General features: G+C 43.1%; 2 protein-coding genes across 3 annotated transcripts; both read right to left on the minus strand.

Annotated features, from left to right (window-relative positions):
* Positions 1-671: 671 nt before the first annotated feature.
* LOC133917293 (protein DETOXIFICATION 46, chloroplastic-like) lies at positions 672-7633 on the minus strand. Its single transcript, XM_062361205.1, has 9 exons — positions 7624-7633; positions 7214-7558; positions 6828-6922; positions 6270-6378; positions 5777-5832; positions 3354-3409; positions 2639-2777; positions 1753-1933; positions 672-982 (listed from the first exon to the last, which is right to left on the minus strand). Exons 1-9 carry the CDS (start codon positions 7631-7633, stop codon positions 906-908), a joined length of 1068 nt encoding a protein of 355 aa, XP_062217189.1. The 3' UTR covers positions 672-905.
* A 525-nt stretch (positions 7634-8158) lies between these two features.
* Positions 8159-11605, minus strand: LOC133918255 (uncharacterized). Of its 2 annotated transcripts, none has more exons than XM_062362032.1 (6): positions 11406-11605; positions 10044-10165; positions 9279-9427; positions 8907-9057; positions 8651-8810; positions 8159-8547 (listed from the first exon to the last, which is right to left on the minus strand). In XM_062362032.1, the coding sequence occupies exons 1-6, from the start codon at positions 11416-11418 to the stop codon at positions 8441-8443; spliced, it is 702 nt and encodes a 233-aa protein (XP_062218016.1). In that variant the 5' UTR covers positions 11419-11605; the 3' UTR covers positions 8159-8440. The 2 variants fall into 2 exon arrangements, with proteins under 2 accessions (XP_062218016.1, XP_062218017.1); XM_062362033.1 differs by having other exon boundaries at positions 8159-8544; positions 11406-11601.
* Positions 11606-11970: the final 365 nt, after the last annotated feature.

The raw sequence follows: 11970 nt of genomic DNA on the forward strand, positions 1-11970 counted from the left end.
AGCACATGCCGACGTCGACGACGGCAAGATTCTTGCGAATGGCTTCATCCGTTTCCTCCTTCCGGCCCGCCCCGAAGAACGCCTCTTCATTGTCCCACCCTTGATCCACTCCTGCTCCCACCGCCCGCACCGCCTCGTCCGCGTTCCCCTTCGCCGGGTGCGGGGGTGAAGCCCCGGTCGCTCCCGTCGGCGAACGAGACAGGAACGCGCAATGCGGGTCGCTTCACTGGGAACGAAAACATCAAGAGGGGGAGGAGCCCGTGGGCTTCCTCCTGAATGGAGGCGGACACGCTGATTCTGAGAGGTGAAAGGCGACGGCTCAGAAGGAGAAGAAGGCGTGGGTTGCCGTGGAGAGAAAGGGCGAGGATGCCGGCGACGAGGAACGGGCGACGGTGAGCGAAGGCTATTCAGGTGAGGATGAGGGGGGGGGGGTTCTGAGGTCGAAGAACAACTCGAACTAGAGTGTGAGCGGGACGACGGTGGCCATCGCCGCCTCCTTGATCGGGAAGTCGACGTGAAGATTACAGTGGGAGAAGCCCCACCGTTGTATTTTATTAAATACAAGTACAATATCCGTACTAACAATATTTGATAATGTAAATAAAACATCCAAAAGCTGATACATGTTTTGGTAATTAAGCATAGAATGAGATAAATTTAAGATTCACGTAAAAAAGGAAGATAGACTTTTTAGTTATCATCTCATTGCATAGGGGATTACCACACGACAAATAATAAAACCGCTTTTAAATAGAGCTTGCAACTTGAATTACAAATACAACTATGAACTTTGAGTACAAATAAATAAGTCCATAGAAATATATTTATTTCCACGACTATCTCTTTCAAATCGTCTTACCTACGATATAGCTAATATATTCTCGTAAACCTACAAGTATTACATATCAACATGAATTCCCGTCGTACGTCAATAGGCTGTCAATAGGCTGATCAAAAAGTGTCTCCTCAGTGCTTGGCCATCCTACACATGCATTATATATATGTAAATGCAAATATATCTCACGTGTAAAGTATAGTATTATAACTTAAAAGGTACATACAATGGTACGACAAAGTAATATGCTCACATTGACGTGTGTAGCTTTTTACCATTCCATGCGCATATAAATTGCAAAATGAAAAAACCAGATAATAAATACCTACAGCAGAATGAATTGTAATAACATACTTATTACTTATGGCTTCTAGTAACGTTCAAAGCAAGTTACCCGTATATATCCGTTAGAGTACTAGCCGGGAGTATACGTTGACATTTATAAATATCATCGTTCCACCTAGGATGTGCTGCTCTCATGGCAAGCATATAGTACTTGGTAATATGAATAATTTTATATGCGTACTGCTTGCATGGCATATCTTTATACTAATCTAGAATAGGATTGAAGTCAAATATGGACAAAACTTAGGATTGAAGTCAAGTATGGTCAGAGTTATGTCCTCCTGGTCGAACACAAAAAGCACGAACATGCCAGTTTGTGCAAATGGCATAAGAAACTGTAAAAGGGTAGGCATTAGGATAGCAAAAACAATGGCACCAATGGACAAAGCGAAGCAACCTTACAAATTTGCAATAGTTCATAAAAGGTCAGCTTTCTAACGATTTGGCCAACTCTCGAACATCGAGCTCTTTTCTATACTTTGGGTCTCGTTCAAAATTAGACAAAGTCCGGGAGAAAATAAAGAGTTTTAGAAACATTAGCAAAGAGAGCTTACGAGAATATAAAAACTCACGCAGAACTGCAGGTCCATATAGTGCTTTGAAACCATTTTCTTGGCACTTTTCAACATCTTGTGTTCCGTGTATGCGAGAATTCGAACATCCATGTTGAAATAAGCATTGGACATAGGTTGATCCATCTTTAATGATACTTAGAGTTGCTTGACACTTAAGCAAATCTGGTAAGGCTTGAAACTTCGCACCCATTGTGTCATGTAAAACGATCAATTGCGATTGAGTATATGAGCATCGAAATAAAGTACATTATATTGTTAACAAATGAAACATAAAAAACTTACTCCAGTATCTCAGCATCATTAATTGACATGATATAATCACATACGATGTCTGTCAATTCTTCTTTGCCCATTTGCATGTCCACCATGGAAAGGGCACACAATGAAGACAGATCTCTAATTTCATCGGCGGACTTATTTGCATTCATGACTTTAGACTGAACGGATTGGTGTGACCTTTTGTATAGATTAGGAGGACTTTCTAGCATCACAACATCATCTTAGACTTCCACTTTCTTTGTCGTTCTCTTCGACTAACAGATGTCCTTTCCTCTTGTTTAGTTCTGATGATAATAAGTTATTGTGTGCTTGATTGGGAGATGGCCGGCCTGGGCCAACCCTTGGCATGGCAAGGGATTATCCTTCTAGTTCTTGCTTGTACCTCATTGATAATCTCCTCCCCTTTAAATAGAGAGGAGTTTCCTTACAAAGCAATCTTTTCAAAGGAAACTAATATAACTTCATTATCTCTCAATTCCTAACTTAATGGGGAAGACGACTCAACGAGCCTGTTTTCCTTAAAAATAGACAGGAGCGCCAAAACACAAGTCAAGAAGTGCCACCAAGGAGATGTGACGTGGTGATCGGGAAAGTATGTCTGTACCTGTGAAACCATAGTTGCCCAGGCAGCACCAGCAATTCCATAGCCACATACCGAGCAAAGAAATATATCACCAACACCATTTATAATACTAGCAGCTGCCAACGCCTTCAGAGGACCCCAAGAATCCTTCATGCCTAGACTGAGTTATAACAAACAGACTATAATAAGAGATGATCCAATCAAAATAGTTGTAATATGACATCAAATAGAAGACTTCTTGGTGTTTATTGCTATCTGAACCATTGTATTTATGTGTAAGCGTGAAACGTTGTACAGCCCATGTCTGCTTATTCCATGGTGAAGACCATGTGATTGAGATTGATGCGTACTGACTATTCTTGAAAGTATAATTGTCAAAGACATTGCAACTCAAAAAGATATCTACCAGTGTTCCACTAGTTCTCACTAGAGCTCTTGAGGTCAATGCAGTTTTTCACAGCTCTACTACGCTTGTAGGAACAGCAGGTACGGATCTAGAGTGGAGATACAACTTTTAACCCTAATCCAAAATTCCACTTCATGACTTGGATTAACTTCTATCTTTTTTCTTCTTTTGTGCATAACTTAGAAACAACAAAAGTAATAAATTTATACTTCCACAACCTCTAGTAACAAAGAAAGAAAGACCGGACAGATTTAGCAGGCACAAAAAAAAAAAGAACTATCAAACCATATCCGGTAAAATAAGACAAAAAAGAATGCGCACAGCATGTACCTAGCACTTTGAGCAACTAAGCCAACAAGAACGGCAGGCCATGTGAAGCCTCTTATCTGAAAGTAATTATACATATTGGTATATGTTACTTCACATGAAAAAGGAGAGCTAATTATATATCCTACAAAATAAGGTATTTGAAGAAATCAACAGGCCTACAAGTACACAAAACAAGAACCCCACCCAGTTAGCCTTGTGGTTAGAACCATCCATGAAATTTGCTCAACTTTTTGAAATCACAAAATAAGGAAAAAAGACCAACTAGGTTATTTAAATGCCAACCAATGAGATTATGACGATAAACGATGTCTAGAGCTAAATAAGCATGTTGCCGAGATTTGAAAGGCCAACTACGAACCTCAATTGGATTTTGCATCTTCAGTTAAATAGGTGAGGAAATCACATCACAAGAGTATAGATGTCCACAGGACATGTGAAAGGACAGCTTCCTCACATGCAGACTTCATATGCAGGAAATATGTCCGCTAGGTCTTATCATCAATTATTAACACCACGTGTACATATAACTCTTCACAACTATTTGAATATCAAAATTCAAAAGTACCGTGTGAAGGAAGAGCTATCAGAGCAGTTTAATGAGCATTACTTCATTTACATAACCTGCCCTAATATATATTTTTTCCTCTCTGTTTCCCACACCCATGCACAAGCCTGAGGTTTTATTACAGGCGAAATTCTGTGCAAATGTGCTACTGGGTGCAAACGGTGTCTTTCGGCCGTCCGATCTGCATCCAACGGCATAGAGTGATCTCATCATCTCACCGCGGTGTTTTCACACAAAACCCTTGCGCCTTTTCAATTTGTCGCGAGGTGGTTCCTTGTCTTGCCGCCCACAGCCATCACCGAAATTTCCCCTTTCGTGGGTGTTGATCTCCCGAGGCGGCGTGGCACGACGATGAGGGCGGAGCATCAGCAACTTCCTCGAATACAGCGATGGGATGACAGGCTGGACGACGTCGGCCTACACGGAGACAGGCTGGACGACATCGGCCTCCGGATCCTCCACCCCAGTTCGTTCTCCTCCTCCCATCTCTAATCTCTCTGTTGAATCCAAACACGAATGTGTTGATTCAACGTGCATGGTTACTGCTCATGGCTTCATGGATGGTGCACAAACCAGCTTCGTAAGCAAAGGCAAGGTCAAGGGCGGAGCACGACTGAGGGCTGCTCCCTTCAATTACCAAAATTACAAGCGCTCATCTCCTCCGAGAGATGATGCACCATTCAACTACGACTACAAGGAGCCCAGCGAGCACCGTGCGATGGCGTGAGATGATGCGTTGTTCAGCTACGATTACAAGGAGCCCTGCGAGCGCCGCGCAACGGCGCGAGATGATGTGCCATTCAGCTACAACTACAAGGAGCCCAGCGAGCACGGCGCAAGGTAGCGGAGGGGCTGCCACAACGGCGGTGTTTTCCCACGAGGAGGCAGTGCGGGTGGGCGAGCGCCTATCGTTCCACTTCCCGGCGGCAGTGCCCGTGACGCTAGGGTTCCTGCTGCGCCACGTCGTGGACTCCATCCCGTTCTCAACGCACTTGGCATCTCCCCGGACACGGTCCAGGCCATAGATGTGGAGGAGACGTTGCGCATGTGCGAGTTGCCGCCGCTCTCTGGGGAGGCCAAGTTCTGCGCCACGTCGCTCGAGGCCCTGGTCAAGCGTGCCATGGCAGCGCTCGGGTCCCGTGACGTCAGTGTGGTAACCTCCATGTTGCCCTGAGCCGGCATGCCGTTGTAGTTGTACACCATCTGCTTCGTGCTTCCTGTCGACGGCGAGAGCTTCGTGGCGTGCCACGACGAGGCCGTCATCGTGGATCGCCGCATTCGAGGCGCTGCCGATGCTCCGCCCTCGCCATCGCGCCACGCCGCCTCGGGAAATCGACACCCGTGTGAAATTTCACCTAGGAAGGGGAAATTTCAGTGACGGGTATGGGTGGTAAAACGAGGGACCACCTCGTGACAAATTGAAAAGGCGCAAGGGGTTTTGTGAGAAAAGGCCGTGGTGGGATGGTAGGATCACTCTACACCGTTGGATGTGGATTGGACGGCCGGAAGACGTCGTTTGCAGGTTTGCACCATGAAGCATAGTTGCATAGGAAATTTGGCATTTATTTCATATACAACACAAAATTGAAGTTTGAACCATATCCATTTATACTAGGGAATTTTCTATCTTCGACGCGAATTTAGGTGCCTATTTCTTCTTAATACAAAGCCTCCTAGTTCCTCCTAGGTTGGTCTAGTGTTTTACTAGGAAATTTTCTATTGCTAATGCTCAATAAAAGAAAAGGAGAAAAGGCATAACTAACCATAACATGCTAGCTATATATCCCAGAAATATGGCCTTTCTTTTCAGTTAAGCTGGGGCAATAATATTGCAGAGAGAGATGTTGAACATACAAACCTGTGCATATGTATTGGCCGAAGAGATAATTTCATAATTCCCTGATCCAGTAAAAGCTGGGGAGGAAAAGAAAGGAAAAAATATTCTATAGATTAATGAAGTAGAGGATAGTGAAGGTACCACATATAAAGTTCAATAAATGTATCATAGGGTGAAAAGATGTGGTGTGAAACAATAAACTGATAGAACAAATACAAGTGTGTCTTATCTTTTTTAATAACTACACATCCTAATCTGAGAATCAAATTTTAATAAGAACAATCAAGATAAAAGCAGTACATAATCCCAACTTTAAACAGCATTTGCATAGTTGCATGATTAGTTTGTTGAGTCTAGGATAAAGCAGAGAAGCAGTAAATGAGATAATACTATGACAAATTAAGTCCTCAAGCTTTTCATTCGAAAATACAAAATTGCTCAACGCTACGAAGGAAATATGAAAAACGAGATGATAGCTGTGGGTCCACAGAACATTTTACTTCCAGAGCCTTACCAGTCAATACTTGAGTACCAAAAACCTTAGTGAACAAAAACATTCCTATGCCACAAGCAAGAGCAACAAACAGCAACATAGACACTTGATGTTGTGCAAGTTCTTCATCCTGCATATAGTAACTGCAATCAGATTAGCTTATTGATGCAGCAAGAATGTAGGAACCAAGAAGGTGACTGATATTTGATACTGAAAACCACAATGGCCATAACCCATAAGGTAGGACTGTAAGAATGTGCCAAGCGCCAAAACTCTTGCAGCGAGACCAATAATTCAAGAAACTTTATTAGCTCCAGATTCCTCTATAAAGTACCAAATAATATCTTATGCACATCGTGATGCAATTAACTTCGTAGAAAACAAACGCATAGTCACATTAAGAAGGTGCAAACTTATATACTGAACTGCAGTTTCCAAAGAACTCCAAGTGGCTAAACACTGTGGAACCATAATCCTAACTAACGTAATAACCCCTTTGCCTTACACTATCGGCCAAGCACAGCAGACTTCCCCACAATGTGTTCATCAAGCAGACTAGCATTGAGATAGAGGATGCACCTTCTTAGCTAACGAGGTGGCCACCATGTTGGAGGTTGCAACAGAGAGGAACATGAATATGTAACATAGGTAGTCGCAGAACACAGTCCCAGGCCCTGAAAGCGAAGGAAAGGAATGGAAACATAAGCACGCCGCATTGTGCTGCGGGTTAAGATGAATCTACTTTGCAGATTTATGAGCAGCACAATCTATGGAGTGTGCAATCACGGCAGTTGGCAACTAACTTTACCACAGAAATGATCACTGAAAGGAATGTGAGAAGTTCCGTTCGAAAATTTTGTATGCTTCAGACTACGAGACTATGAGTAATAGAGCTGTTAAATTGCACAATCTCGCATGCAGTATAGAGGGAGGCAAAGCAAAGAGCGGAGCGAGTAAATAGAGACCTAATGCGGCGAGCTGGAAGGAGGAGGTCTGGTCGATGACCATGGTGTCGATGAGGCTCACGAGCGGGCCGCAGATCCAGAGCCCCAGTGCGGGCCCCGCGAACACGACGATGTCCCGCACCTGCTCCCATATCCCCGCCGCCACCTCCTCCTCCTCACCGTCCCCGGCGGCGCCGCCGGCTCGCGCGACGGCCGCGCCGGCGCAGGACAAGCGCGGGCGCGGTGGCCCGGCCAGGCCGACGCGGGGTGCAGGAGGAGGAGGCGGAGGCGGCGGAAGGAGTTGGCGGCGGGTACGGGGAGAAGGTGGGCGGCGGAGAGGAGGCGAAGGTGGCCGGGCATCGCCTCCTTACCAGTGAAGGTTGGTGTGGTGGTCCTGCGGATCGTGTGGTGTGGAAGGGAAGCAAAGCAACGTGCCCGCATGGGGTCCGGCCCGTTTGTACAGCATAATAGTTGGTTAGTTGTATTTATTTAGGTAAATTGGGTTAGGTTTTTATTTAGATAAATTGGGTTAAGTTTTTATTTGATGGATTGAATATAAGATTACGAGTGACTTTAAGAGTTGAGGTTATAATTATTTGCTCACATAAAGTTGATTTTGTAATAAAGATTATGCTAGCCAAACAGTGTGGTGTGGAAGCAAAGCAAAGCAACAGCATACTTGTTGATTAGTTGTATTTATTTAGATAAATTAAGTTAAATTTTTATTTAGCTCATCGAATATAAAACTATATAAACAACTAAAAAATTAAGATTATAATTACTTACTTATATAAAGATGATTTTATAATACTGACAAATAAATCCCTCCAGATTATGCTAGCCAAACAGGCAAGCAACAATCATACATGTTCACTGATCTGGACTTTAAAAAAAACAAAGAAACATGATCACCACAAGGGCAAGTACTAGTAACAATCGTACAAGTTTCAGGGACACCCTCCAGGATTACTTGCATAACTCCAATATAAACCTCCAGGATTACTTGTTATAGTACAGTTGGCAAAAAAATAGGTACGAACCCGCAGAAAGTAAAAACACAACGGCTCGAGAATAGGAAAAACGCCTTGTGGATACCACAAATGCTTTTCCTAACCTCTAAAGTCAAAAATCAACCTCAAATTGGTAAGCATGTTCCATGCAACAGTTTTCGAGTGCCAACTATGCCGCAAACTCTAATCTCTTCTTGCCAAGGTATACATAACAGAAGCCTACTTCCCTCCCAGCCAATCACATGAAATCGTACTCATCCGGATCATCAAAACCACCACCGCCACGTCCAGGAATGAAGTCATCGTCCGCTTTCTCTATGTGGAGCTGCTTCTTTTTGCCTCCTGCTAATTTCAGTGTGAACATCAGTGACAATGTGTTTCCATCTTTGTACCGGTTACAAGACCTGCCTTCAAAATAGAAAGCACCTAGGTGTCCAAGAGTCGTTACCTTGTTTCTTTTTGCCTGCTGCAGCTTCTTTCTCAGCCTTGATCTTCTCATTAGCAATTGCTGTGACGGAGGAAGATATGTCCTTTGCGTCCGCACCTTTCAACGATGTCAAGGAAAGTCTCATGACATTCTTAAGAAGACCCATGTAGTGAAAGCTTTTCTGCAAACATGAAACCAACGTGGTAAGATCCTACAGGGGTACACCAATTCCATGTTTCAATAAACAGAGACATAGCATTGCCAATGATAAACAGACCTCATAGGGACGCAGTTTATTTGCGATAAGCTCCGCATATTCTGCAAAGTCACCCTCGGACTTTGGGATAAAAGTATCCAGTGACTTCTCATCACCACCCTTCTTTGCAAAAAGTTCTGTGGTCGACTTGAAGTCAGCTTCTTCCACGAGCCTGTAATAAGTAAACATTGTAACCATGAACAAACTATATGCATGCCAATCTGAATAAAAGCAGGCAATATGTATGTCAGGGTTGCAGCAGAGAGTTCAAATGAGAATAAAGCCAGACCATATACTACATAAGAAGGCAGGAACAGAGGCATCACGCATGAGTGTGTACAAAGTTTCTACATAACATCCAAAAATCCAACAATCCATAAAAACAACATATACCTTTGTTGGCGAATTTTCTCTGAAGTAGGACTAAGAGGAGGCTCATCTGGTTGTTCAACACTCGTTGATGCTTGCTGTTTTCCTTTTTTTGCAGGAGCCTTACTGCTAGGTTTATCCGCAGGTTTTTCTACAGGCGGTGGCTTAGGTTTCTGCAAGATGTATTAAAACAAAAACCAGTGTTGAATCAGTGATAATTCAATATTAAACGGTAGGCACCCAGAAAACAAGCATTCAACTGATAGCTTGTCATTAACATGAAAATGCTCATTGTTCTGCATATCAAAACCAGCAATAATCATAATGGCATATGATCTCCAATTAACAATTCTGGGAAACGTATTTTAATGAGAAACAATAGATTAGTCATTAGTGGAAGACTGCATAGCATAGTGCAAGTTCCTGAGCTATCAGCTGTTTGAGTTATTCAACATACTGTTAAAATAAGTAATTAATAAAAAAGTCAAGTTTACAAACAGAATGATATTGTGAACAAGTAATCACCTCTCCTTTTTGAACTGGGTAATCACCCCTATATTGCAAAGATAAAACATAGAGCCAAGGCATATTATCTCTCCACCAAATATTATTTCCAACAAAGCAATGGAAAATAAAATTTAGAAAATTGATTAATGGTACCAGCACTTGTGCATGTAACCATATGACCACGTACAAATAAAATTGTGTACGTAAGCAGAGCAAATTTACTTTTTCCTAAAATAAAGTAAATATGCCTTTAAGAAACGTGGGTACAGATTTTCACTTCACCTCCTCTTCTTCTTCTTCCCATGAATCTTTTACATCATCTTCTTCAACATCTTCATCAGCCCACTGACTTTTAAGCGGCTCGGCTTTCACAACAGGTGCGACTGGCTGAAAATCTTCAGAATCTGAAATGTAGTGTAGATTTGTTTTCACAAGACGCCAGCAACATAAATGAAATTGCCATAATAGACCAACATCAGAACTGATACATAAATTCAACAAATTAACATTTCTAATTAAATTTAGGCTTTCCTGTAACCTGAGTAAATCGCGAGTATGCGTCTATGCTAACTCAAAACTAGAAAGAAGTAACCTCTGCTAGTAGTATAATGGCAAAGATCAGGGTACATCTTTTGACCAACTCAACATAGATTGCACAAAGGCACCTTTGGGGAGTGTCTCCCTGTATACTCTCACTTTCTCTAACAGCAAGGGTGAAACAGGAATAAGGACATAAGAAAATTAAGTGAGCACGAAAGGCGCCTATTCGCCTAATACAACAGTTAGCACGGGCTTTATGTGCAACGCCTACTATACTGCATCACTGCCCCGGACTAGTAAGTAAACACATTTAATATATCCTTCGCTGTTCCCCATCTTTAGGTGACAGCCACAATCATCCGGCACTTTAGGTGCAGCACCACATTGACCGTCAGAAAAAATTACAGGGGGGAGCGTTTTTTCAACTACCACATTAGATATAAACAGAGCACATTTTTCAAGCACAGTAAAAACTAAGGAAAAAACATATACCATAAGAATATTCCGATGTAATGAAGGTCTCTTCTACATGTAGTAACAAAAGTCAAGTCTCTAGTGTTGGACACGGAACAAAAGGATCGGTGATGCGGTCTGAGTATTCTTGGTTGATATGCATTAAATTGTACAAAAGAGATGCAGATGATTAGCTATATCCGTGCTAGGGTATAGAAAATATCACGAACCCATGACCATTTGCCCCAAATTTAACAGATATTGGCACAGTTCACAAAAATATCCTACAAACAATAAGCCCTAAAACTAAACCGCAAAACCTAATTGTAAACTAGAAAAGGTTAACGTCCTTTTGCTTAGCACCTAAATTTGACGATCATGGTGAGAACCAATCGTCTGCGCATTCACAGCCCTCGATTCGCAAATACCTTCAGATGAAGAATTTGTTTTCGCAAAAAGGGGGATGCGGATTTCTGGATTATGAAACAGCCGAGTGAGGTCAGGGTTTCATCACGAAACTCGCACCGGGAACACCCGCTACTCGCGTCGGATGGTGAACCCCGCCATCCGGGAGAACACCGGTAGAGACTCCCGCGCAGGAAAGCTACTCAGCTACAGATCGGCGGGAGAGAGAGAGAGAGAGGTGCTCACCCCAGTCCTCCATCGTGGTTCGACAGCCTCTAGATCCGATCGCTTGGCGGTGGCCGGGGCGGGGCGGGGCGGCGGGGACGACGACGAGGAGCCGGCGGCCGGAGAGATAAGGGGCGGCGGCGGTGCGGGAGGGGGAGGGTCGGAACTCGGAAGCTTCTGGAGGGTTGCGGTGCTGTCTCCCCGCTCCTTTTGGGTTTCTTTTTTTCTTTTCGCTGGCTCCCTACTTTGTGGGGCCACAGGCTGGTGTTGTCTTCTGATCTCCCATTGGACGGTCATGATACATGCAGCTAGCCAAAGTGGAAAAGGGCATGGGCAGCAGAAGCGGCAAAAGGCTACGTATCGGCTTCCATTCTTCAGGGATACGGATGAGAGCTAGACGGTAAAAACAGCAGCATTTCTCCGGATGTAAGAGAAGCCTCTATCACTGTTTACAAGTATGTGTGTGAATAAAAAAATAATGTAAGATAGAAAATAAGTAGTTATTAAAAATGAAAAATATAGAGGATATTATAATAATATTATAAAAGATGAATTTTTAAGTATCTGTTGAAGATAGCCTAAGTAG

The sequence above is a fragment of the Phragmites australis genome, chromosome 5 (assembly GCF_958298935.1).
Source record: "Phragmites australis chromosome 5, lpPhrAust1.1, whole genome shotgun sequence".
Taxonomy (NCBI): domain Eukaryota; kingdom Viridiplantae; phylum Streptophyta; class Magnoliopsida; order Poales; family Poaceae; genus Phragmites; species Phragmites australis.